Genomic DNA, 27,616 nt, shown 5'->3' on the forward strand with positions numbered 1-27,616 from the left:
TTTAGGATCTAGTGGAGTACTAACACCCTTGAAAATATTTGTGAAAATATGCTAACACATGTGCACAAGGTGTTTGCAGGGTTGAGATGGGTTTGGGTCCCTCTCTCCCTCCCGCCGAGCTTGCGAGGCAGGATTCGGCGCTTTTGGGAAAATGAAATGTTTATTTTCTATTGCGCCGGATGCAAAATTCTTGGTGGTTGGCACACTTGAGCAAGGGTGAAGAAGTTAGAGTTGAAATGGAGTTGGTCGAAATGATGCTGGCATCGGTCTACTGACCGGACGCTGGGTCACTCAGCGACCGGACGCTGAAGGGCTACGTCCGGTCGAGCTGTCAGACGGCACAGTCGCTAGGGTTGAGCATCGGACGCTGGTCTACGTCCGGTCAAGGTGGACCGGACGCGTCCGGTCGAAAAAACATGCCTCGGGGAGCTTACTGGAAACGACCGGACGCTGGGGCTTCAGCGTCCGGTCAGTTTTGACCGGAGCGTCCGGTCAACTTCGTAGCCGTTGAAATCTGACGAATAGCGTTTGAAGCTGGTGACGCGTGGCGTCCATCGGGTGACCGGACGCTGAGGGCCAGCGTCCGGTCGGTATGACCGGAGCGTCCGGTCAGAACATGTTTTGCCCAGTGAAGGGGTACAACGGCTCTATTTGATGGGGGCTCTATTTATAACCCCATGGCCGGCTCAAGGGATAACTCTTGCACATTTTCATTGACATAGCATCCTTGTGAGCTTAGCCAAAGCCCTCCCACTCATCTCCATCATTGATCCATCATCATTGTGAGATTGGGAGAGAATTCAAGTGCATTGCTTGAGTGATTGCATCTAGAGGCACTTGGTATTCGTGTTGCGCTGCGGATTTCGCTTGTTTCTCTTGGTGGTTGCCATCACCTAGACGGTTGGAGCAGCGGTGGAGGATCGGCACGAGTTGGTGATTGTTCGTGGCCGTCTCCAGTGATTGTAAGGGGAGTTGTACCTTCCCCGGCGGAGTGCCGAAAGGTAACTCTAGTAAATTGCTCGTGTCATTGAGTTATCTCACTTGTGGGTCGGTTCTTGCGGTGTCCAATCGTGTGGACGAGGTTTGTGAAACACCTCTTAGCCGCCGAACCACCAAGTGTTGGTCGACACAACGGGGACGTAGCGTGTTGGCAAGCACGTGAACCTCGGGAGAAAATCGATTGTCTCTCTTCTTTGGCATTCTCCCGATGATTGGCTATATATTCATCTTGTGATTGGTTCATCCCCTACACGTCGGTATAATCACTCTACTCACTCATTTACATTCTTGCAAACTAGTTGATACAAGCTCTTTAGTGTAATTAGAATTGAGAGCTTGCTTTATTATTTACATTCATCTAGTTGAGCTCTTTAGAGTAGCAAGGTTGAGAGCTCTTAGTGAGTCATTACATAGCAAGTTTGTGTGCCTAAGTATTCATTGCAACTAGAATTGTTGGATAGGTGGCTTGCAACCCTTGTAGAGCTAGAGCAAGTTTGCATTACGCTATTTGTCATACTAATCAAATTGCTCTAGTTGATTTGTAGATTTTTAAATAGGCTATTCACCCCCCTCTAGCCATATTAGGACCTTTCACAAGTGTCTCATGAACAGCAATTGCCTCGTGAACTGTCGATACGTGAAGAACAAGTGGCCCCTAAAGCAGGTGATGCACAAGTTGATAAGGACGTGCCCGAATGGGAAGCTCGAAACAAAATCCCAATCAAGATAAGGCCATCGTATGCGGGCATTAATAACGTCTCGTCGGTGCACAAGTGGATGGCCCATGACTAGTTCAAGCCTAAGAACCACGTAAAAGAATTCAGAGCACCAGCTTCTGAGGAGGGCACCACTAGCAAACTGCACAAAGGGTTTAACAAGTATCCAGCTGTTGATAACCTCAAATGGTCAAATGATTGCCCGAATAAATATGAAAAAGGCAAGAACTTTCTACCAAACCGAGTCATACAGTGCTTGCCACGTGGAATGAGAAAGTTCCACGATTGGTACTTGCGTGCTCAGATAACAGAACTAGAAATCTTACAAGCATGGATCCCTGCCGGCATATTTGGAGCCCCAGGTGGGCAAATTGCCGTTGAGTTTAAGGATATCCAGGCATGCTTCCACCTCGGACGAATGGAAATGAATCTAATTCGTATGTGGTGCTTGTAAGTCCTTGCCCTCTCGATATGATATGAATGTAATATTTTGATTTTGTTATAACTAACCCACACCGTGATTTATAGAATGCAAGCGGACTTTATGAGAAAGAGGCTAGCTCTGAAACATAGGTATATAGACCATTCACCTATAGCATCAACAAATTTTAATTATCCTAAAGAGTGGAACTAGATTGCAAAGAACTAAGAGGTGGAAAGACACTTAAGGAGAAACAGGACATCAGGAACAAGAAAATATTGGAAGAGTCCCTTAAAGTTGCAGCATACATTGCCCTATGTTTTAAAAATCTCCAACAACACGATACTGTATGGATACCATACCACTTCAAGTAAGTTCGACTGTATACTTAGCTTTGTTCAATATACTTTGTTCGATGCAAAAGAGCTTATGTGTTCCTTCTATGACTAAATTCATGCAGTGATCACTGAATTTGCATAGGTGTCTGGCTCTCACATAGCATGGCATGGGTCTTTGATTCAGCGGATTTCCCAGTCAAGACATATAAAGACTTCATAGCGATTGTCAAGACGTATACATATCGACAATCCTTATTTTAGCTACTATGTTTGTATACATACTTGTAAGGTTCAATGTGGGATACTAACAAGTTGCATTTGCTAAAACCATTGGAACAGGGCATTCAGGCACTATGTCCAGAAACATAAGGGGAGGCATCATCCAAATAGAAAGGAAAAGTTGTATGCCAAAACTCTATGTGCGGTAAGTGTCATTTACTTTGGTACTCCATATATTACGTGCCTATCAATAACATTACTTAACATCTCCATATGCAAAATACACAGTGCCCCAAGCAGAAGCCTAGGAGTCTACATTATGGATACTACACATGTATTATGATGAGTACCATCGGTGGCTACAACAGAAACCCCAATCTGGTAAGTTTGAATCTCTTCGCTCGTAGTATGAAAAGTTCGCATATGTTGTTGAAGGGTCGAGATGGCGACTAGAGGGGGGGGGTGAATAGTCTTTTCTAAAACTTAATCGCATCGGCTAACCGATACAAATGCGGAATTAAAACTATCGGTCTAGCCAAGACTATACCCCACTATATATGTTCACTAGCACCTTGCAAAGATAACAATTATGCAACAAAGGTGCTAGGCTAGTTAGAGCTCTCCTAAACAATTCTAGGAGCACGGTTACACAAACCTATGCCACTAGTTCTTTAAGCAACAAGGGAGCTCCTACACATGCTAGTAAGCAAAAGCACAAAGCCAACTAAGCTCACTAGCAATGCTCAATAACAAGGCAACCAATGCTAAATTAGAGAGCGCAAATACTTAGCTACACAAACTAAGTAATGTGACTAACAAGGTTACACAAACCAAATTAGCCACGCAAGGGAGCTACTTCTATGCTACACAAGCAATAAGGTAATTAGCAAGCTACACAAGCTATCTAATTACAAGAGCAGCTACACAAGCTTAATATGTATAAAAGTAATTGCAAGCTTGTGTAATAGGGATGCAAACCAACGGGAAGAACAAGGTTGACACGATGATTTTTCTCCCGAGGTTCACGTGTTTGCCAACACGCTAGTCCCCGTTGTATCGACCGCTCACTTGGTGGTTCGGCGGCTAATTAGCATCACCCGCTAAGCCCGCACGTCGGGCGCCGTAAGAACCTACCCCGGAAGTGAGGATAGCTCAATGACACGCTTTACTAGAGTTGCTCTTCGCGGCTCCCGCAGGGCGAGCACAATGCCCCTCACAAGCACTTCTCCGGAGCGCCGCACAAGCTTCTTGCGCGCTTCGACAGAGACCACCACCAAGCCGTCTAGGAGGTGGCAACCTCCAAGAGTAACAAGCACCACCGGCTTGCAACTCGATCACCTAGTGCCACTCGATGCAACCTCACGATGCAATCGCACTAGAATCGCTCACTCGCACAATCGGATGATCGCTATCAAGTATGTGTGAGATGGAGGGCTCCTAAGCACTCTCAAGCATGGACACAAAGTCCTCCAAGGTGCTCCACACCAGCCATGGCCGAAGGCCACTTCTATTTATAGCCCCAAGGGCTAAACTAGCCGTTACCCCTTCACTGGGCAAAAATCGGGCCGACCGGACGCTCCGGTCGTGTTGACCGGACGCTGGACCTCAGCGTCCGGTCGCTCGCAGACGACCACGTGTCCCGATTCCAACGGTCACTTGACCTGACCGGACGCAGCAGCTTCAACTGACCGGACGCTGAACCCCCAATGTCCGGTCGTTTCCAGTAAGCTCCCCGAGGTGTATTTCTTCGATCGGACGCGTCCGGTCCACCTTGACCGGACACAGACAGCGTCCGGTGCAATACCCTTGGTACTGTGCCGACCGACCAGCTCGACCGGACGCATGCTCCCAGCGTCCGGTGCTTTCAGACCCAGCGTCCGGTTAGTTGACCGACGCCAGCGTCTTCGCGACCAACTTGTTTTCACTTCTAACTTCTTCACCCTTGCTCCAATGAGCCAACCACAAGAATTTGCATCCGGCGCAATAGAAAATAGGCATTCCATTTTCCCGAAAGCGCCGAATCCCACCGAGAAGGACCCAAACCCATCTCAACCCTGCAAACACCACCTCCTTTGTAAATGTGCCAACACCACCAAGTGTACATCACCATGTGTATGTGTGTTAGCTTTTCACAATCATTTCCCAAAGGATGTTAGCCACTCAACTTGCGACGCCACTCGATCCTAGCGACGATGCAAAGTTAGATCACTCGAGTGGCACTAGATGACCGATATACAAACAAGTTTGCCCCTCTTGATAGTACGGCCATCTATCCTAAACCCGGTCATAAACTTCTCTACACACCTATGACCGGTGAAATGAAATGCCCTAGGTTATACCTTTGCCTTGCGCATTCTATTCCATCTCCTCCAACGTCGATGCAACACATGCACCAACACGATCAACAATGATATGATCCACTTCATATCATCACGTGATCATATTGGTTCATTGATCTTGACTTCACTTACTCTTCACCGTTGCCATCGTCCATTGGCGCCAAGTCTTGCTCAAGCTTCATCGCCACGCGGTCCATCACTCCAAAAACCTTCGACTTGCCCTTCACGCTTGCAACCAGTCCATCAAGCCAAGTCTTGTCTTGATCTTCTCCACCTTGATCACATGACTCAATGTCATGTCTCATGTGCAATAAGCTCCTTCATCATCACATGTGTGAGCTTTGCAACATCTCCAAGCCATTTTCACCTCCATGGCATATGTTGCTCATACACATATACCTGTGGACTAATCACCTGTGTATCTCATATAAACACAATTAGTCCACCTAAGTTGTCACTCAATTACCAAAACCAAACAAGGATCTTTCAGTTATGATATAGTAAACCTAAACTTGTTCTCTTATAGTTGGAGAAAGATAAAGACACGAGAAGGAACCCATACAAGGATGACGAGCTCTTAGCGATGGTCGGCAACCTTTGCAACTTCATAATGGACCAGATTGTGTACCATAAAGGCACTTACCATCATCTTCTTTCCGACTTAGATAGTAATCCTCTATACCAACACCTTTGTGAGACTGATAGGCTAGCCCTAGGCCGTTGATGACAATGTGGACTTGTGGTATGGTTTGGATCAGACTTTAAAATAGTTTGGACTTTGTTTTGCATGTGGACTTGTGGATTTCTTAATGGACTATGTTGTAATGATGGACTTTTGTGAATTATGACTTGTGATGATGTTCTAAATAATTGTCTTGTGTTTGTGGATGTATATATGTATATTTGTGGCGGTCAGATTCGAATTTGAATTATATATATATATGTGGTCAGATTTGAATTTGAATTATTTATTTTTTTGCTGAAAAATCCACTGTAGGGGCGGTTCTTGATTGAACTGCCCTTGCAAATACACACAGCAGGGGCGGCTGGTGATACAACCGCCCTTACAGAAGTCCACTACAGGGGCGGCTGATATTACCAGCCACCCCTACAGAGGGCACTATAGGGGCGGCTGAAAACACTAGCCACCCCTATAGAGGGCACTGCAGGGGCGGTCAGGAAACCGCCCCTACAGAGGCACCCTCTGTAGGAACACCCTGGGAAGGGCGGCTGACGTAGCTGCCCCTACAGAGGCTCTAGAGCTGCCCCTATAGTTAACTTCTGTAGTAGTGTCGAAAGCAAGCCACGTGGCTGGGAGGTAATGGGAGCACCTCCCGAGGTCGCCTGCGGCAGCTTCGGCTTCTGCTCTCGTCGTCGTCGTCAACGGAGAAGAGGCGCTTCACGTCGAACCTGAAGACGAGGTAGCCCATCTTTTTATCGTACACAGATACTAGGACGCTATTGCCGTGCAGGAGGCGGCGGTGCGGTGCCATGTATATATGTTTCTTCTTTTGCTTTTGGAACTCTAGACTTGATGAAACGCCGTGTCGTCTGGAGCTCGATCTTGTTTGTACATACAATACATCCTATATATGGCTATATAAACACACACAAGGAACATCGCAGGATCGAAGTACGCAACAGAGTCAGAGTCGATGTACATTAGTTAATAAATTAATAAAGGAAAGGGAGTAGTACTAACTATATATGGGAAATCCGCGCACCTAGCGCCCGGACGCCCGGTACTGGAGCATGTCTGGACGCACCTAGTCCACGTAACGTTTCAATCTCGTCGCGCCCCACGGGACCATCCTATCCGATGCGAATAGAACGAGCGTGCCCCCGCGTGCAGCCCGTCCCCGCAGCGCCGCCGTGTCTCGTCGCGTCGCCATTCCCTGCACGCCCGTTGCCCTCCACACCCCCATCCTCACCGTGCTCCATCATCCCGAATGTTCATTTGCCATCGGAAGATCTGTTGCAACACGAAGCAATGCGAGATGCAAACATCAGAAGTATTACTTGTTTGCAACATTAGAACAAGTCTACTGCAACAACAGAATAAAGCACAATGTGAGAAAGCAACGCTAGGAAAAAAATACTAATACAACAAAGAAATATTACTTGTTGCAACATCAGAACAAGGCTACTGCAATACGAGATGCAACATTAGAAACAAAAAAGCGACTAATGCAACAAAGAAATATTATTTGTTGCAACAGCAAAACAAGGCTACTGCAACAGAGCTCGTCGGAACCCTAGGCACCGCCACGTCCCTCAGATCCAGAGGAGGAGGAGGGTTCAAATCCAGACGAGGAGGAGGAGGAGCGCTCAGACCCAGAGAAGGAGGAGGAACCGAACTACCTCATCGGAGCTATCGCCGTTGTCCTCATCTCCGGTGGGAGGAGCGGGAGCCGTGTCGCTGGGGACGCGGGGTACCAATGGAGTCGCGGGAGGGGAGGGGGGGGGGGGGGAGGGAGGGAGAGAGCGCCGGCGGGCGGGAGGGGCGACTGGGGGTGGCGTCCGTCCCGGTTGCGAGAGTGAGCGAGGAAAGGATAAGGATGAGTGCGGGAGACAACGTCTGGGAGACGGCGTGCGGCAGGGGCTGGTCGGTTCGACGTGGCTTTGGGTGCGTGCAACAAGGGCGGGTCGTTCGCGGGGCTTTGGGTGCGTTCGTTCTCGTCCAGACGGCCGCCATATATCATTATCGGTGGGAAATTGGAGTTGTATATATTGCATGTAGATTGCAGGTACAATAAGTACATAAAATAAAACCTTCCTCATCATGCAAACCAGAACCAGCGGACAGATTGACCTATTTAGGTCTCTCTCTATCAGGTAATAAAAAAAACTTAGAGCAGGGTGTGTGTGTGGTGGTGGTGGGGGGTATCTTTTCACATAGATCAAGCGGACTCCATTGGCTTGTGAGAGCCGGGCCGGGGCGTTCTGTGCTTTGGTTTATGGGGACGGACGAGGGGATTTTTTTTACCCCTAACCTAAAATTCGCTCTCACGGGGAGTCGAACTTAGGACCCATTTTGCGCTTTGGCTTATGGAGACGGACGAGGGGTTTTATACTGCTGGTGGTGGGGCACCCGTTTGGATCCTTTTATTTTGGAGGAATTAAAATCTACTAAATGAATTAGGATATTTGGCTTGGAATTTGAGATTCCACAATTTTTTAAATTCACATATAAGTCTATCTTAAATTCATAGTGTGGGAGACGAAAATTGATTCTATAGATCATCATGCTATGTTATTACTCTCTATTAGCACGTTCTTCAACTCGCTTCCCTATAGAAATGCAACATATAAACATATCTCTTGCATAGCTAACAAAAGTATATAAATATATTCCATATATAACTATATTAGTTTAATTAACATGTGTCTAAATTATAATTTATTAGAATAAATTTAATTCCAAGCATCCAAACGGCGCGAGATTTTTGTGGCCGTGAAGGAGATTGCCAACAACAGCCCGCATCAGATCAGAGCAAAACACCCAGGATCAGAGCAACACCCAGGGCGTTGCTGCTACTTCAGTGCTTTAACATGAACACATAAAGGTACTCATAAGGTCTCTGTTATTCTGTATCATACTACTTCAGTGCTTTATCATGAACACATATATGGGTACACATACGGGAGCATTAAGTCACGCAACACAGAAAAGAGCCTCTCATCTACAAGTTTGTTATGAATGAATAGCACTACAGCATGTCTTCATGCGCTCCAAACTGGGCAAGCAAAAATGGGGTACTGCTTACAACTAACGTCAACGTTACATAGTACCGGCTCATCAAAACGCCGGTGAAAACCAACAACTCGCTTTTGAAGAAAACCGTTACTTCTGCAAAAGGCACTAAATTGTGGAGTAAGTTTCCTCTTCTCCATTATTCAAAAAAATGTGGTATGGTCTTTTTTCGAGTATGTAGGTCTCCCAGAGACCTATGCTGCAGCCAACTTCAGCTCCTCTTGGTCCTCGAGGTTTAGAACCTGGAGCAGCTTTGGCCAAGATTCAGGGATCCCACCAGGCAAGTCAAATTCCAAGAGCTTCCCCTGCTCCCGGTAGAAACCTTCCACAGGTTGACTCTGCAAAGCCTGTTCGTTTGGCTGTGGCTTGTCGTAAACGATCGTAAATTTCCAACCGGAACAGTATTTTTCTCTCACACAAACCAGCCAACAGTACTTCTTCACAAACCAGCAACGATACGAACCAGCCAACCAAACACGCTGCAAATGTTTAAGTATCAAATCCTGGGTTCTGTGCACTTTCAGCACGCCTACCAGGACTGTGCTGTGATGAACCAAATCTACACAATGGTATCCTCGAGGAATCGGAATCAAATGTAATGCATGCTTAAGAGAGCAAGGCAACACTGGATCTTGTCTCATGCAGGGCAAGGACTCTACAGCTATCTATTATATACTCCCTCCATCCCAAAATAAGTCTCTGTCTCGCATTTGTAGTAGTCAAACAATTTAAATTTTGACCAAATATATTGCAAAAAAAACTAATATTTGTGATACCATATAAGTGTCATTAGATTAATCGCGTCATATATTTTCACAGTAAACCCAATTTGGAGATACAAATATTGATGTATATAGTCAAAATTAAGATTGGTGGACTCCTTGAAATGCGAGATGGAGACTTATTTTGGGGCGGAGGGAGTAGATTTGAACATCTTTTAAAATGCAAATGACACAAAACAAAAAAGTATTATGGTCTCAGGAGTTTAAATTGCATGTAAATCTTGCAGAAACAAAATAAATCAACCACTACTGCATATTCATTGCTTAATGAGAATATGTTATACATTTTATTATGAATGATACAGCAGTATTAATTGCACATAGGACCATACCATGTCATTATATATCCGAAGCCGATTTCTGACCACCTCTTCGGTATCATCAGCTCGGGTAATAAGCTTTGACATGCAGTTGTTTGGGGGCAACAGTGGTTCCATGTAGATTGCTGGTAGTCCATTTTCGCCCTTAACATCAATGCAGGCCAAATTGAAGTTCTTTCCACATTGGCCACAAATCCTTCTGCCGAGGCACTTCTCTACTAGAACATCTTCTCTTAGTTTTATATTAACCACCATATCAATGTCTGTAACGCCATCAAGAATTTCCTGGAAAGACAGAGAAATAGTTAGTTCAGACCACCATGATCAAGTGCATGCATGAACGGGTCTCTGACGACTGCTGACAACATATTGCACCAGTATCAATTAGTTCAAATAGAAACAATGGCGGCAAAATGTTTAAATCTGTATCGGTGAGTAAGTTAATATTCCTGCAGGAGGCGCAATAATCACAAGCATTATACTTAAAGAAAGGCTAACCACATACTCCAACAAAAAGAGTACAAGCTATCACAGTGCCACACTAGTTTAAGGGGAATAGGAATATGTGAACTATCTGGATGGTATTGCATTGCATTACTCACATCATTACCAAACAGCAATAAAATAAAACATTGAGCGTTCAGGAGACACCACATCATTGAGTTCAATGGTTACTAAACGGAACAGACTAGGAAGAACTGATTCAATACTGATTCAATGGCAGCAGAAACCGAGAAACATGTGAACTATTTGAATAATATTTTTATATTGCATCAAACGGCAAAACCAAGTTGAAGAAAAAACATAGAGAATTCATAAGTGACCAGAATATCGCGTTCAATTGCTAGTAAAAGGAACAAACTAGAAGGAAGTGTTCACGATATGTTAAAGATTCTCATCGCTTGTTTTACTGTACGGGGAAAACCGTCAAGAATAAATCCTGATTCTCCCTGGTCTTCTCCTTTCTTAAGCCTTTTGGACAAAAGATTGAAGATAATTTCATCAGAAACCAATTTCCCCTTATTAACAATTTCAGCAAGCTGCAAGAAAAAAAAAACTATTACATCAGTTTCAAAGTGCAAAATTAAAACAATATGAAAGGATAATCAAATACCAACCCGTACAGGCATGGAATCAATGAAATATGAATCTACTCATTTTCAGTAAATTTTAAATGGACCAGTAGCACGAGCTTTGCAATCTAATAGTTAGCATGAACAGAACATGGCAAAATTACAATAAAAGTAGCCACACACTTGCAGCCGAACCATAATCTAGGCAAGTTTATTAGTCAATTGCTATACTCTTCGAGAAAAAAACACTATTACGCGAACAGCCATGTGTAATGTTGGAACAAGTCGTCCAGCAAAACACTATAGCACAGGGAAGCAAGTACAGTCCCTTAACGGTTCTAACCAGACGTGTTTTCTGAATAGACTGATGCCCAAAAAAAAAACATGGGGTCAGATTCAGTAACAAGATTGAGCTGAAGCTTGCAAGTAAAGCAAAATGATCACATCAAGGCATCCCCAATTCACAAACACTAGGCGAGTCCAATTCAGGCAGTGATGTTCAGATCTATCAACAATTTGACTGCCACTCGAACCAAAACCATCTCTCTCTCTCCTTTTTCCCCCCCTAAAGCATTTCGCGTACTGATCCACACTCAATAGCCCAAGGCGACCTCAAATCTCTAGTTAAATAAGCTCAACCATGTCGCTGATCCACACGACTAAAAACGAATCCAGATCAGCGCAGAGCAGAACGGGGCCGATCTGGACCCTGGAGGTACGGAGAGGTGGCTCACTCTCACCTGCGCAGCAAGTGGCCCGGTGGAGGCGAGCTCGTCGCGAACAAGGTCCCCCGTCGCGATGTGGGGCACGCCGAGGAGGCGCGAGAGGCGGCTCGCGTAGGTGCCCTTGCCCACGCCCGGGCAGCCGAGGAACACCCACTGCACGTTCCTCTCCGCCATCGGCCGCCGCCTGACCCTCTCCTCCGCCGCGAACGGGAACCCTGCCGCCGCAGACGGCGCCTGCTCCGGCGCCAGCGACGTCATGCGCCTCCTGGCCGTCGCCGAGCCACCGGGGGCGGCTGCCCGGAGGAGTCGCTGCACGGCCGCCATAGGATGCAGCGGAGGCGGAGGCGGAGGCGGGGGTTTAGGGTTCGGCCCTGACCGTTCCCGTCGCGTATTTGTACGTGCGGCGGCGGCTGAGATGCGACGGGGAGGGAGAGTGGCTTGGAGAAGAAGGTGGGTCGGGCGGGGGCGTGGAACCGGTCTACGCTGGGCCTGTGGACCGATCCGCCCCCACTGGACGGTAGCTAGGGATGAAAACGGATCGGGCACGGATGGATATCACCTATATTATATTTATTTTTATATTTTTGTTCGGATTCGAATACGAATAAAATCAACTATATCGGATAGTATATGATTAGATATCGACATCATAAATATACGATTTGAGTATTCGGATACGAATACGGTATCGAATATTGAATATTCAGACTTAGATACGAACAGATCTCAACCTCTCTAAACGAACTCGGTTCGTCCGAAAATATCCGTACCGTACCGTTTTGATCGGTAGCGAAGGGACGGTGCGGGAGTGCGGATCCATGGCGCGTGGTGTGGTGGACTAGTGGCCGCAAGCCAGCCGTTTGCGCTGCACGTCGGGTCCCACGCGCCAGTGGGGGCTCGGCTCGCATCTTGCGCTTGTGCCGAGGCGAGCCCGGACAATAGTTTTCGTCCGTCTCGCGGGCCCATCCCACGGCTTTAATTGAGGTCCGCGTGGGATGGGGGCCGGTTGCTCAACTAGACAACTCCGCCTCATCCTCCTGCGAGAGCAGGCCACAGGCCAGGCTCTGGCTCACCCCCTCCCCTCCTCGCTTCTTCGCCGCCGGCGATCATAATGGCGGCGCCCATGTCCGCCATCGAGTCCGCGTGGCAGGTACCCCCACCTCCCGTTCCTCCCCTACCCCCCCCCCCCTCTCTCTCTCTCTCTCTCTGTTCTCCTCTGCTCTGCTCTGCTCTGCTCTCTCTTCTCTCTCCGTCCTCATCCCCAGATCTCTGTCTCTTTCTGCTCTTCCTTGCCGGAGCAAAGGTGACGGAAATGAATGCAGGTCCTGATCGCCAACTTCAGCGAGTTCCAGCTCGCCACCGTCGTCACCTTCCTGCTCCACGAGACCGTCTTCTTCCTCTCCGGCCTCCCCTCCCTCCTCTTCGAGCGCTTCGGACTCTTCGCCAAGTACAAGATCCAGGTACCCCATGCTTCTTTTTTCTTGTCTTTTTCTTTTTCAGCCACTGCCCAAAACTGCCAGTGCCCACTGCTCCTGCTAATCTGAAAGAGTATCATGCCCGATTTGATCCATTCACCTCTCGGCCAATCAATTATGGTCACCTAGCCTGCATCCATTGAATGGATGGGTTTTCTTGTCTTCTCAAATCATAATAGTATAGGAATCAAAAGGTAGCAACTTTGCTGGGTAAGAGTAGGAGTAGGGGTAGGGGGGGCAAACAGTAAATGGGATGATAAGGCTGGACTGGGCAAATCGAGATGACACTTTCCTCTTCCGCTTAACACACTGTGGAGGAGGACCCAGTGACTGTTTTCGCTTCTCATAGTGGCCATAAAGACAGGGAAAGATGAAAACGATGCTTCTCATTATTTCCCTTTTCTATAGCCTGCAACAAAGAGTCGGGGTGCTCTCCTTTTGGGAGATTTAACCTTTTACCATTATAAAGATCGCCAACTCCTCAGATAGCATCTTAACGGTTGCCGCTACGTTTTTAGCAGCAAAGACGGAAAATAGATACAAAAATGCCACTTTTGCTCACGTGGCACGCCAGCCCTCGCCCCAACAGGAATCCAAGTCAGCATACGGACGTCAAATGTCTCTCCTGCCCCTGCTCTCTCCCAGCGCGTTCGTCATCAGTGTCCTGAATTCCTGATAGGATCCTGCTGCCGTCCGTCGTCGCCTGGCCCTCGGGGAGCCGGTCGATGGCGTGCAGCGCCGAGGCCAGTGTCACCAGCGACACCACCATCCTGCCCGCGCTCGTGAGCAGCAGCGGCCTCCGCCTGACGCGGTCGAGGAAGAACGTGGCCACCAGGATGAACAACGTCTTGGACGCGCCCACCGCCAGGGAGTTGTTGTCCGACCTGAGCCCGGCCTTCTCGAACACCTGCGGCCTGTACAGCACCACGGAGTCGATGCCGGAGGCCTGCTGGAAGAACTGGAGGCCGAGGCAGGCGATCAGTATGCGGCGGACGGGCGGCGTCGGGCGGATGAGGAGGTCCCTCCACACCCCTTCGCCATGGCTGCCCTGCTTGCTCCTGCGGGCGACGACTACCACGTCGTCGTCGTCGGTGTCGCCGATGCCCGCCACGAAGCGGCCCGGCATGAGGATCCCGTAGCTCGGGGCGAGGCCCATGATGAGCGCGCTCGCGAAGAAGATGGCCGCCGCCAGCACCATGGTGTACCGCCGGCCGATCCAGTCGGACGTTCGGCCCGCCGCGAGCGAGCCGACGAGCGAGAAGATGTTGACCCTCGATCTCCGTGTGTCCGTGATCTTGAGGTCCTGCTTCATGAATAGCTGCGCTCCGCTCATCACCGACACATGTATGTACATTTGCGTACATACATACAGAAAAAAGGAGGATCAGAACCTGAGTACGTAATAGATTGGCTGTGCACGTACGTGGTGCATATGGCAACGAGTGCATGGAATTGTGTGCGTCATGTCATGCGTGCACGTACCGTAGCCGAGGAGGATGGAGTTCATGGAAGCGGTGTCGGCGCAGCGCGGCCGTGGCGAGCTCCCCAGGGTGCGCGAGACGGCGGCCACGGCGAGCTCCGCCGGGCGCGCGCGATGGCGGCGACGGCGAGCTTCGCCGGGCACGCGGGACGGCGGCCGCGGCAAGCTCGACCGGGGCACGTGAGGCGGCAGCCGCGACGAGCTCCACCGGACGCACGGGACGGCGGTCGCGGACAGCCACAAGCGCAGCCGCGGACGAAGAGTGCACAGAGAGGCGGACTTCCGACCCGCGCGCGCACCAGCCCCTGCAGGTCTTCGTCCGCCCCGGACCCGGCCACGCCGTCGGGAGTTGCTCGCGCCCACGCCGCTGTCCGCATGGCGGAGCTCGCCGCGACGTCAATAGTCGACTGCATCACTGCTTGGAGGCGCACGATGTAGACGCGATGGCTGTGCACGCGGCCAAAGCTCACGCCCCCACCCCTGCGCGAGCGTCGTCGTCAACTTCCTCGGCGGACGACTTCGTCCAATGCCTCTCTGCGGCCACGGCGAGCCAGCTCGTGTTCCTGCGGAGCTCGAGCGCGTGGCACCGACGCATCATCCATGGTCGCATCCTTGGAGACGGTCGCGCTCTCCTCCGCCGAGCCCGCGCGCTCGAGGCACTCGGCAGCCACGAGCTCGCCTTGCCGACGCTCGGACCCGACGTGCCCGCCTAGGCCGCCCTTTCTCTCTCCACTGGCCGGCCGTAGGCCCCTGCAGGAACCGGCCATGGCCATGCCCAACGACGGCCTCGTCGTAGCTGCGTGGTTGCCATCGGCGGCCTCGGACAACAGGTGCGGGCGTCGTCGCCGTCGTCGGGCTAGGGCACGAGCTGTCGCGTTCTGGGCTGCGAGCGCGGGCACCGCTTGATCGCGAGCTGCCGAGGCACGGTGCGATGCGCGCGCACCGTCGCTGGGGCCAGGGCACGGCCAACAGCGCGCCACCGCCTGGACGGAGCACCGCCGCCGCCGGGCATGGGCTACCAGCGTGGCCAACGTTGGGTGCGTGGGTTGCCGCGGCCGCCAGGAGCACGGGGCGAAAATGCCAGCTGCGTGGGTGGAGAGAAAAAGGGCAGGAGGGACATTTCACAAGTCCTTTTGACTCGAATCCACGCGGGCATGAGGAGCTGGTGTGCCATGCAAGCAAAAGTGGTAAATTTGTAGCTGTTTTTTCTCTAGGCTGGTGAAAATGTATTGACATCCGTTAAAATGCTATTTGAGGAGGTGCCATTTGTTATAATGGTAAAAAGTTAAATCTCCATCTCCTTTTCAGTTTCCCTTTCTCCCCACAGGGAGAATGGAAATCGGGAGAATTTTTTCCCATTGCCCACGTTAGCACGTCTTCTCGATTTTATTTGATTCACACATCACAATGTGAGGCGGTCCTTTTGGTCAAAAAAATTGGGAGAATTCTTTCGCTTGCTGCTTTGTTGCTTTCTTCGCTGTTGAGGAAGCAAGGCTGTTTAATCTTGCATATTTTTGGATGGGAGTGTATGATGTCAAACTTTACAATTTATACAAGGGAAAGGGAAACAACAACAACAAAGCCTTTAAGTCCCAAACAAGTTGGGGTAGGCTAGAGTTGAAACCCAGCAGAAGCAATCAAGGTTCAGGCACGTGAATAGCTGTCTTCCAAGCACTCCTATCTAAGGCTAAGTCTTTGTGTATATTCCATCCTTTCAAGTCTCCTTTTTATTGTCTCTACCCAAGTCAACTTCGGTCTTCCTCTGCCTCTCTTCACGTTACTATTCTGGCTTAGGATTCCACTACGCACCGATGCCTCTGGAGGTCTCCGTTGGACATGTCCAAACCATCTCAGCCGGTGTTGGACAAGCTTTTCTTCAATTGGTGCTACCCCTAATCTATCACGTATATCATCGTTCCGAACTCGATCCCTTCTTGTATGACCGCAAATCCAACGCAACATATGCATTTCCGCGACACTTATCTGTTGAAAGGGAAACCGTTGAAGATTTGATCTTTACAGCGCTCACCTTGCAATAGTATTGTTTCAGCTGTTCGCACTATACCATATTAATATTCAGTTAATCATTTCTATCCAGATCTTATTTAGCTTTCCTTTAGAATTGGAATTGAGTTATTCCCTAAGAAAACATAACTAAGACCCAGGTCGGCTCAATTGGGCTAGTTAGGGGGTAAGTCTAGGCTTACCACTCGGTGTAACTGTTTCATTCTCTTCCTCTTAATGAAGAAATGCTACAGCATGTTTGAGGAAAAAAAACACCCAAGGTTGGCTCTTCATTGGCAATAATTTCTCTGCCTCTTCTCTTCAAGATTGAGTGATATTTTGTCCCCCTAGATATTCTGGTTCTTTCACTGAAATGCAATGCCTAGATTTCCCTGTGAAACAGAACATGCATGCTATTAATTCTGTTCCAAGCTCCTAGTGCCCATAAGCAAAGAATGGCTGATCCTTTGTCTCTTTTGTCTTGTCATATAATATTTGATCTGCAATGTGCAGTATGCTTATCTTGCTACTATATTTGGTTCCCTTAACAACAACAAAATGTGGCATTGTTCTATGCAGAAGAAGAGCAATACCCCTGCTTACCAAAACAGATGTGTCTTGCGTCTTATTCTGTACCATGTCTGTGTGAACCTGCCTGTCATGATTTTCTCGTACCCTGCCTTCAGATTCATGGGTCTTAGGAGCTCTCTTCCTCTACCACGTTGGTATGCACTCACTCCTCTCTCCTGGCTAAAGCACCTCACGTATTTTAGTTACCTTATTGCTAGTATTCTTCATCTCACTATCTCAGCATGTAAATATGAAAGCACCAATGTTCGAGTTGGAGAAGAAATATATCTCAATCTACTTTTTTGCAGGACGGTTGTTGTATCTCAAGTTCTTTTCTACTTTGTCCTTGAGGATTTTATATTCTACTGGGGGCACAGGGCACTGCATACGAAATGGCTATACAAACATGTTCACAGCGTCCACCACGAGTAAGTGATATTGCTTCATTGCATCTTACTTTACATGTTGCAACATTTTCTAGTCTATGACAGAAAAAATCCTTGCAGGTACGCCACACCCTTTGGTTTAACTTCTGAATATGCCCACCCAGCTGAAATTTTGTTCCTGGGATTCGCCACAGTTGTTGGTCCTGCTCTTACTGGCCCTCATCTGTTCACCTTGTGGCTGTGGATGGTGTTGAGGGTATTGGAGACAGTTGAAGCTCACAGCGGCTATCACTTCCCATGGAGCCCATCAAATTTCCTGCCACTGTATGGCGGGTAAGTAAGCTAGATCATTGTTTTCATTTTCCCCTCTTAAAAGGGACTGTGTTTGTTTATTTGAAGCTGAACGTTTTACCGTGTGCTCAACTTTTGTCATGATGAATAGCTCGGACTTCCATGACTACCATCACCGTGTGCTGTACACAAAGTCAGGGAACTATGCCTCGACATTTGTTTACATGGACTGGTGAGGATCCATAGCATGACTGTGTTGAGTTGTGCAGGGGCTCTAAACTCCGCCATTACGTAAGAAGCTCATTGGTTGTGTTTCAGGTTGTTCGGGACGGACAAGGATTATCGCAAGGCAAAGACCATTGAGGAGAAAGAAGGGAAGAATCTGTAGATTGTGGAATCTGCTTAGTGAAGCTAAGACCCAGGTCGGCTCAATTGGGCTAGTTAGGGGGTAAGTCTAGGCTTACCACTCGGTGTAACTGTTTCATTCTCTTCCTCTTAATGAAGAAATGCTACAGCATGTTTGAGGAAAAAAAACACCCAAGGTTGGCTCTTCATTGGCAATAATTTCTCTGCCTCTTCTCTTCAAGATTGAGTGATATTTTGTCCCCCTAGATATTCTGGTTCTTTCACTGAAATGCAATGCCTAGATTTCCCTGTGAAACAGAACATGCATGCTATTAATTCTGTTCCAAGCTCCTAGTGCCCATAAGCAAAGAATGGCTGATCCTTTGTCTCTTTTGTCTTGTCATATAATATTTGATCTGCAATGTGCAGTATGCTTATCTTGCTACTATATTTGGTTCCCTTAACAACAACAAAATGTGTGCATTGTTCTATGCAGAAGAAGAGCAATACCCCTGCTTACCAAAACAGATGTGTCTTGCGTCTTATTCTGTACCATGTCTGTGTGAACCTGCCTGTCATGATTTTCTCGTACCCTGCCTTCAGATTCATGGGTCTTAGGAGCTCTCTTCCTCTACCACATTGGTATGCACTCACTCCTCTCTCCTGGCTAAAGCACCTCACGTATTTTAGTTACCTTATTGCTAGTATTCTTCATCTCACTATCTCAGCATGTAAATATGAAAGCACCAATGTTCGAGTTGGAGAAGATATCTCAATCTACTTTTTTGCAGGACGGTTGTTGTATCTCAAGTTCTTTTCTACTTTGTCCTTGAGGATTTTATATTCTACTGGGGGCACAGGGCACTGCATACGAAATGGCTATACAAACATGTTCACAGCGTCCACCACGAGTAAGTGATATTGCTTCATTGCATCTTACTTTACATGTTGCAACATTTTCTAGTCTATGACAGAAAAAATCCTTGCAGGTACGCCACACCCTTTGGTTTAACTTCTGAATATGCCCACCCAGCTGAAATTTTGTTCCTGGGATTCGCCACAGTTGTTGGTCCTGCTCTTACTGGCCCTCATCTGTTCACCTTGTGGCTGTGGATGGTGTTGAGGGTATTGGAGACAGTTGAAGCTCACAGCGGCTATCACTTCCCATGGAGCCCATCAAATTTCCTGCCACTGTATGGCGGGTAAGTAAGCTAGATCATTGTTTTCATTTTCCCCTCTTAAAAGGGACTGTGTTTGTTTATTTGAAGCTGAACGTTTTACCGTGTGCTCAATTTTTGTCATGATGAATAGCTCGGACTTCCATGACTACCATCACCGTGTGCTGTACACAAAGTCAGGGAACTATGCCTCGACATTTGTTTACATGGACTGGTGAGGATCCATAGCATGACTGTGTTGAGTTGTGCAGGGGCTCTAAACTCCGCCATTACGTAAGAAGCTCATTGGTTGTGTTTCAGGTTGTTCGGGACGGACAAGGATTATCGCAAGGCAAAGACCATTGAGGAGAAAGAAGGGAAGAATCTGTAGATTGTGGAATCTGCTTAGTGAAGACATCAGCAAGACTGGCGATAGAGTTGCGCTCACGGAAAAGGAGATGGATGCACCCTAGAAACAGTCAGTCAGTTATTGCCTTGACGATCGATACTATAGGTTGAGATTTTGATTTCCTGTGTTTGCTATGATCAAGAATGAGGTCCTGGCGACCTTGGTCTGTCATGAACTGAATTTGATAGTTTGTAATCTCCTCTTGGGGGTTTGCTTTGCGTTTGTTTTGACGACTCGATGGGGTGTATACATATGGGAATGGGATGGCCTGGCAGCAGTGAATTGAACCATCAGAGACGGCGGGAGTAGCTTTGCACCCTAGAAACTGTCCATGAAAGTCTGGGATGGCAAGGATTGATTGCTTGTGTACTTTGTTGGTAAGCGATTCCGGATTTGTTCTTCTCGTTTATATAATTTTCCTGGATCTCTGTATATTTGTGCGAGGCATTTCCTTTGTGCTCTGGCTCAGCTCAGTCCTGTATTGTAGCTCGTAGTCCTAGGCTAGGCATGAACGTAACCAACAAACTTGCATCGGTATCTGGAAATCAGCATTGCTACTTGGGGATGCAAGCTTTCAATTATGCTCATTTGTGTCAACGTATGCTCTTTCCTGACCGTCGATTTAGAGGACATCAAGCTAACAGTTTAAGTAAAATATATGCTGCAAAGATTCTAATTATTGATGGACTCTTTTGTGTTAAGCTATCTCTAGTCTTATTTTCTCCAAAACAGTGGCTAACAACAGAAGTGTGAAAGAAAAGGAGAAAAGTAGTCTCTCATCTTAACCATTGCCTGTTCAGCAGGGATGAAAACGGTACGGATATTTTTCGACCGTATTCGAAACCAAATCCGTTTAGAGGGGTTGAGATCTGTCCGTATCCGAGTCCGGATATCCAATATCCGATACCGTATCCGTATCCGAATACTTAAATCGCATATTTACGATGTCGATATCCAATCGTATCCTATCCGACATAGTTGACACTATCCGTATTCAAATCCGAATCCGGACAGAAATATGAAAACAAATGTAATATCGATGATATCCGTCCGTATCCGATCCGTTTTCATCCCTACTGTTCAGTGGATAGCTGAGATGCTGGTACTGCACACGATCTGCAGTCCAGTCACAGTTATAAATTTTGGTGTGAGGGAGTCAGACAAAGACAATAGGACTATGGGGCCTAGATTACATGTGATGCCTAAACCCTGTCTGGAAGACAGGTATTATACACAATACATCTGTAAATTACAGGCCAACATGGCCACGAAAAGCTTTTTCTTGGATCATCCGTCTTAAAAAAAAGACTAGGTAAATACCCATGAGTTGCAATGGGAAAAGACACATTTATACAGTGCGGTGATATATTCAAAAGTGATGGAGTCACATCGGTATAAATTCTGGTTGAAAATATTATAGCATGTTCTTCTTGTCTAGTCTCAACTTGTTTCAGTTTGTTTTAGCCTATTCTCTCTCAGAACATTATTGAATCAGTTAAAATCAGCCATCCACATCTCCCCTACTGGATCAGCCGAACACCCCCTATTACTCTATTGGCATTGAATGACTCATATTGACATAATTGAATTCCTTTCTCCTATGCATCACACAAAAAAATGTTGTTAAATTAAGTTGAAATCCATTGTATGCAATAACACAGTGTCGTCAAATACAATAAACAAGAGCTGTTGCTTAAAGGTGGAATCATATAGATAATTAGAATGGAACCGTTGACTATTCTATTCCAATCGTATAACTAAACAACTACAAACCCTTTACATACTCTTGTGTCCTGTCAAACCGTTTTTGCAGCATCATTCATCTGCTCAATTGTATCTTCTCATGTGTAATCACTAATTCACCAGAGAACAGTGCTACGGTACTCCTCTTCCTTGCTGATATATGACATGCCTCGGTGACAATGACACATTGACACCACAGCCAATTCAGCTTCAATGCCACCCATCGTCGTGCAGCAAGTGCTTGGACCTTGCCATGGACCCAGGTGTGCTGTCCTGCAGAGCTTCATCTTTTTTTTTCTTTCGCTTCATCGTGTTTTACACTAACTCATACATGGGCAGCTGCAAGGCCGCGGCGTTCGCCGAGTTCGACGCAGAGGTACGCGAAGGAGCCCCCGGCCACGGGGATCTCGACGGCGAACTCGGTGCAGCAGATGACGGAGAAGCCCGAGGCGATGTAGGAGAGCACGATGCCGGCGTGGTCGAACGCCTCCTTGCCTGCGCCCTCGTGCTACTCCGGCGAGGACACCTCCGCGGGCGCCATGGCCGCAGCTCGCGGCCTGCAGTGCAGGGGCACGGAGCACGCCTCTGCACGCTCCCGCTGCAGAGCACTGAGCGCGGCCACGGACTGTAGGAGGTCGGCACGGCTTATGAAGGTGGAGGCCGAAGGATGAAGAAGAAGGTACCGATAGCCACTGTCCAGCAGAGAAGGAAAACTGACGGAGACGTCAAAGTCCATGCTGACGTGTTGAACTGGCGCGCCACGTCAGCAAAATTATAGGCAAATTTCTGTCTTTGTAGTTGTCACGACAAAACTGATAAATAGAGAGGTGGTCACCGTATCAGTGGTAAATAATTAGAAATCAAAGATCACGTTTGGTGATACACCAAACCATTGATACACATGTGCCCCGGGGCACCACTGAGCAATTCAACTCGCTGGACGTTGGGCTGGTAGCTGGCGCTGGAGGCGATGCTCTGCTATTTCTCCTGGCGACCACCCACAAATGCGGGCCGGCTACGAAAGCGGCGGTGCCCAACTTTGTGTTACCAAAGCCCACGTAGGTGCGACGGCCAGGCTCATAGAGTAGGCTCATGCGCGACACGCTACACGCTACACGCTAGCATGTGGTGGGGTACAAGTATGTACTCACTATACAATATACAAGCACGCGACACCAAGCAATAGAAGTCCGTGCATCCGCATGTCGGCACGCATCACCCGTGGTGGCAACACGAGAAGCCAAAAGGCAACCTGTGGTCTCCTGTGTCCTACTGTATTCTACTACTCCATTGTCATCTTTCCTTTTTCCGATGATGGCCAGCGTGACTACTGATCTACTGGTCGAGCGTGAGAGACAAACAAACCACGCATGTCGTCTTTGATGGAGATGGGGAGCTCGAAATTTTCTCTTAGGCCCAGTTTAGATGACAAAAATTTTGGTAGAACGACACTATAGTATTTTCGTTGTTATTTGATAATTAGTGTCCAATTATAGTCTAATTAGGCTTAAAAGATTCGTCTCGTAAATTTTGTCTAAACAAAAATTTTGGTAAAACGACACTATAGTATTTTCGTTGTTATTTGATAATTAGTGTCCAATTATAGTCTAATTAGGCTTAAAAGATTCGTCTCGTAAATTTTGTCTAAACTATGTAATTAATTTTATTTTTTATTTACATTTAATACTTCATGTATGCGTCTAAAGATTTGATGTGACGAGAAATCTTCAAAAATTTAGGAGAAACCGAAACACTCAGGGGACAGGAAACAGCAGCACGCACAGGCGGCACACGCTACTAGACCCATCGATCCACGACTCAACAAACGACAACACTTGTCACACCAGCTGACAAAAAGTCCAAAACAAACCACACAACACACAAAATTCTTATTCATGGACTGTTCGCGATCAACGCGCGACACGGCGACAGATCGAAACGGGCCCGCGCGCATGCACTCGCCGCCGCGTCGCCGGGCATGCATGCTCCCCCGGCCGGCCCGGCGGGCGAATCTCAGTTGCGGCAGCGCGTGGTGCAGAAGCAGCGGCGGCGGAAGCCGTGGCACTTGCCGTCGGGGAATCCCTCGGTCCTGCAGACGTTGGCGCAGTTGGCCCGGCGCACGCAGGGGCCCCGGAACCTGTGGCTCTGCGACTGGCACGTCCGCGCCTCCGCCACCGCCACCGGCCCGATCTCTGCATGCGAAACACCATCTCAGATCAGTAGACCGTACCAGATGAGTTCACGTTCACAGATGAATAGATGATATATATATAAGCCAGCCCGCCGCACGTACCTGCGGCCACGAGCAGCAGCATGACGAGGAGGACGGCCGTGAAGAGCTTGCGAGAGAGCTCCATATTGCTCCGGCCGATTCCTTTCTTCCTCTCCCTTCTTCGGCGCTGGTCTCAGCGGCGACAGAGGGGATACAACTGAAACTGAATCGAACACGGGTGCCCTTCCCTGCCTTTATATACAAGACATGAGATGGCCGCCCGCCGGCCACTGCACAAGATGCGAGACGTGACGCGAGTGAAAGGGCAGCAAGGAAAGCTAGCGAAGCAGCACGAGCCTAGTCCACGTGAGGCCCGCCCCGCGTGTGCAGCGAGGCGCGTACGTGTAAAGGCCCTGCCGTTTCCCGAAGGCCCGCTACGCTAGCTTTTGTTAGCCTGTTTGGTAGTACAGATGCCCTGGCTCGAACTATGATGCAATTTCAGTACGTTTGGATGTCTCGGCCAGGTTTAGATTGCAAAAAAATTGCAACCCGATGAATAGTAGCGCTTTCGTCTTATTTGATAAATATTGTCCAATCGTGGACCAACTAAGCTTAAAAAATTCATCTCGTGATTTTCAACTAAACTGTGCAATTAGTTATTTTTTTTACCTACATTTAATGCTCCATGCAAGCGGCTAAAAATTAATGTAATGGAGAGAGAGTGAAAAAACTTGGAATTTAGAGGTGATCTAAACAAGGCCCTCATGTCTCTACAAAACTCTGAGTCTATCTTCCATCGTAAGGCCTCCCATCAAATATTTAGATAAATATATAAAGTATTAAATATAGACTACAAAATAACTAATTACACAGATTATGACTACTTTACGAGATGAATCTTTTAAACCTAATTACTCCATGATTTGACAAAAAAAAATGCTACAGTAACACATGTGTTAATGACAGATTAATTAAGCTTAATAAATTCGTCTCGCGGTTTCCTAACGAATTCTGTAATTTTTTTTATTAGTATCCGAACACCCCATACGACACCCCATATGACACCTCAAAATTTTACACCATGAAACTAAACAAGGCCTAAGTATAAAAGTAGCTCGCGAATCTGGCTCCCGAAAAAATAAAAAATAAAAACGGTAATGCTTGGTGTCCGTCGCCGCCCCCGCTAGCGTCGTCCGCTTGCTCTGCGCGCTGCACGTCCTACTCGCGGGATGGTACCCGTCCTCGCCCACACCGTCTGCTCCCCCCTCGGACTTGCGCCTCCCGTCGCGCCCGTGCTCTCTCTACTTGCATATGTTTATCTGGATACTGCATATGTTTCATACATATATTGCATGCGTTTTATCTAGATATTGCGTATGATTTGCAATAGTTTTCAAGTGTTTTCAAATCTTTTTACAAGTGTTTCAGGTGCATGTTTTAAGTGTTTCATTTATCTTCAGATATATGTTGTAAGTGTTGCATCTGGATGTTTTAAAAGTAGATCAGTTGATGCACATGTTGCAATGTGACTCGTCTGCCTCCGCGTCCCGCATCCGCAGCCGAGGTGAGGCTGGCGCGGTGGGCGCACTCCTGTCTGTTGCGGCGCTGTGGGGTTACGGACGCGCTCTTGTTTGTTACGGGGTTATGGGCGTGCTACTGTTACGGGGACAGGACTGGGTGCGCTTTTGTTATGCAGGGACAGGACGGGGACGCGGTCCATACACTCGAACGGGAGCGGTGTGTGGAAACTTTTTACGGTCGGAAATTCGGACGCTAGCCTTTTTGTAAAAAAAAAATCATTTCTTCAAATCTAGACTCTTGGAATAATATAACTTATTAGTAAGCAAATATGGTATTTAACAATAATTTGCATGTTTTAAGTTATATTATTACCACAATCTAAAATAGATTCAGGCTTAGCATGGTAAAATTAATTGGTATACAGTCGATTCAAACAAACTAGATATTATTTTACTACTTATTTTGTTTATTTTCAATTTAATTAATATAATGTATCCTAGTGCAGCTGACTAAATAAACACTCAGGGCCTGTCTGGAACATAGTTTTTTCATAGGAATTTTGGAGGATTTCATTCCTCTAGAAAGAAAGCCTGTGACTGTGTTTGGAACATAGGATTCGTAGTTTCCATTTCGGAGGAAAGGCTTCCAGCTACGTGTGTTTCACGGAAAATAAAACATCCACCGATACCTAAGGGAAATCTTCGTCGCTCGCTCTGTTGCTCGTGACGCTTGCTAATCATGGCCTGGCAGTCAGGTCTTGCCGCCCACCACGCATTCTCACGAGCCCTGCAGCTCGCGTCGACGCCAACGCCGGTGCCTGCCGTGGCCGCTCGCACTCACTCGGTTGTTCGGTCAGTCGCGCCGCCACGGTTTGCGCTCGCATTGCTGCAGCTCGCGCGCTGGGTCGTCCACGGTGCTCGCACGCTCGGTCGTCCACGCCGCTCGCACTCAAGTTGCCGTAATTGATTTGTAAAATCCTGTGTTATAATTCCTACGATCCAAATACCCTTATCTATGTCTTTCCTGTGTTTTCTCGTTCCTCTGTTTTTCCACAACATCTAGACTCCATTTATGCGTTTTTTTTCTTTCCTCTGTTTTGCATTCCTTCGTTCCAAACATGTCCTCAACGTAGTCTGGTAGTGAAAACAACAAGTATAGCTGTATGTTTTGAGCCTGTTCCAGTAACAGCTAGCCTCGCTAACACGCATGTATGTATGGCTGGCGACAAGGCGTGTGGTAAAAGCCGGCGTTTTCTGGCGAGGGGCTGGCTTTTCTTTTCACTGGATCGCGGCTGCGTGCAGAGTAATTAAGTCTTCCTCCTTCAAAACTTTACATCCTATTACATCAAATATTAAATACATGCATAAAATATTAAATATATACTAAAAAATAACTAATTACACAGATTATGATTACTTTGGGAGATGAAACTTTTAAGCCTAATTAGTTCATGAATTGACAATAAAGTGCTACAGTAACATATGCTAATGACGGATTAATTAGGCTTAATGAATTCGTATCGCGGTTTACTGACAAAAAATAATTTATTTTTTATTAGTTTCTGAACACTCTATGCAACAACCCATATAACATTCGATATAACACCTCAAAACTTTACGCACTGGATCTAAACGCCACCACTGACCATCAGGCATAACGCATGCGATTGCCGCGTTAAGCTGCGTGCGCGCTTCAGCAAAGCTAGTGCTCTTCTTGCGGTGCTAAAGGTAAAGCCTGCCTTTGGCGCGTTAGATCAGAAAATAAACTAGTGTTCGTGCGTTAATCTACCGTCGTGGTGGGCTCGCGGCTCGCTGTCACTAATCTCATATGCTGTCAGCAATTCCCTTTCCTTCCTGCAGCAAATTCTTTTCTTTGACAGAAGTAAAGTAGTGCTTCTACCTCCGTAAAGAAGAAGGGGTCTAAGTTTTTGATTGTGTCAAACTTTCTTAAATTTAACTAGGTTTATAGAAAATACATTAATATTTATGACTTTAAATAGACATACAACAACAAAAAATATTCTAAGATTGATCTAATAATGCATATTTAATATTATAATTAATGCTACTAACTTTTTTGTATTGATTTGGTTAAAAAAATTACGAGGTGATTTGGTTAATTTTTTTACTTCTCAAAACAAGAATTATAATTTTTGGAGGACGGATGGAGTAGCTCACAATTAATGCATATTAGAAGGAAAGTTTATTCGCGTCGGTGCAATTTGTCAAATAAAGCACTCCCCCGATCCGATCTTCGTCGAGCGAATGCTGTGGATCACTTCTGTTTGGACGAGAAAAGCGAGACAAAGCGAAGAAGCATTCAGAGATCTACGGAATA

At 47.2% G+C, this 27,616-nt stretch overlaps 4 protein-coding genes across 5 annotated transcripts; 2 read left to right on the forward strand and 2 right to left on the reverse strand.

Annotated features, from left to right (window-relative positions):
• Window positions 1-8,605: 8,605 nt before the first annotated feature.
• On the reverse strand, window positions 8,606-12,170 carry LOC136449861 (probable adenylate kinase 1, chloroplastic). Its single transcript, XM_066450084.1, has 4 exons — window positions 11,702-12,170; window positions 10,789-10,928; window positions 9,901-10,174; window positions 8,606-9,124 (listed from the first exon to the last, which is right to left on the reverse strand). Exons 1-4 carry the CDS (start codon window positions 12,008-12,010, stop codon window positions 8,981-8,983), a joined length of 867 nt encoding a protein of 288 aa, XP_066306181.1. The 5' UTR covers window positions 12,011-12,170; the 3' UTR covers window positions 8,606-8,980.
• A 511-nt stretch (window positions 12,171-12,681) lies between these two features.
• LOC136508718 (very-long-chain aldehyde decarbonylase GL1-11) lies at window positions 12,682-18,303 on the forward strand. 2 transcript variants are annotated; one of them, XM_066503472.1, is made up of 7 exons: window positions 12,682-12,836; window positions 13,009-13,146; window positions 17,225-17,370; window positions 17,524-17,643; window positions 17,722-17,934; window positions 18,044-18,124; window positions 18,211-18,303. In XM_066503472.1, the coding sequence occupies exons 1-7, from the start codon at window positions 12,798-12,800 to the stop codon at window positions 18,278-18,280; spliced, it is 807 nt and encodes a 268-aa protein (XP_066359569.1). In that variant the 5' UTR covers window positions 12,682-12,797; the 3' UTR covers window positions 18,281-18,303. The 2 variants fall into 2 exon arrangements, with proteins under 2 accessions (XP_066359569.1, XP_066359578.1); XM_066503481.1 differs by having other exon boundaries at window positions 12,691-12,836; window positions 12,990-13,146.
• A 116-nt stretch (window positions 18,304-18,419) lies between these two features.
• On the forward strand, window positions 18,420-20,235 carry LOC136449871 (very-long-chain aldehyde decarbonylase GL1-11-like). The gene is made up of 5 exons (XM_066450095.1): window positions 18,420-18,879; window positions 19,029-19,148; window positions 19,227-19,439; window positions 19,549-19,629; window positions 19,716-20,235. Exons 1-5 carry the CDS (start codon window positions 18,659-18,661, stop codon window positions 19,783-19,785), a joined length of 705 nt encoding a protein of 234 aa, XP_066306192.1. The 5' UTR covers window positions 18,420-18,658; the 3' UTR covers window positions 19,786-20,235.
• Window positions 20,236-23,253: 3,018 nt separating this feature from the next.
• On the reverse strand, window positions 23,254-23,990 carry LOC136508724 (defensin Ec-AMP-D1-like). The gene is made up of 2 exons (XM_066503492.1): window positions 23,840-23,990; window positions 23,254-23,738 (listed from the first exon to the last, which is right to left on the reverse strand). Exons 1-2 carry the CDS (start codon window positions 23,901-23,903, stop codon window positions 23,560-23,562), a joined length of 243 nt encoding a protein of 80 aa, XP_066359589.1. The 5' UTR covers window positions 23,904-23,990; the 3' UTR covers window positions 23,254-23,559.
• Between the last annotated feature and the right edge of the window lie 3,626 nt (window positions 23,991-27,616).

The sequence above is a fragment of the Miscanthus floridulus genome, chromosome 1 (genome assembly GCF_019320115.1).
Source record: "Miscanthus floridulus cultivar M001 chromosome 1, ASM1932011v1, whole genome shotgun sequence".
In the NCBI taxonomy this organism is placed as follows: domain Eukaryota; kingdom Viridiplantae; phylum Streptophyta; class Magnoliopsida; order Poales; family Poaceae; genus Miscanthus; species Miscanthus floridulus.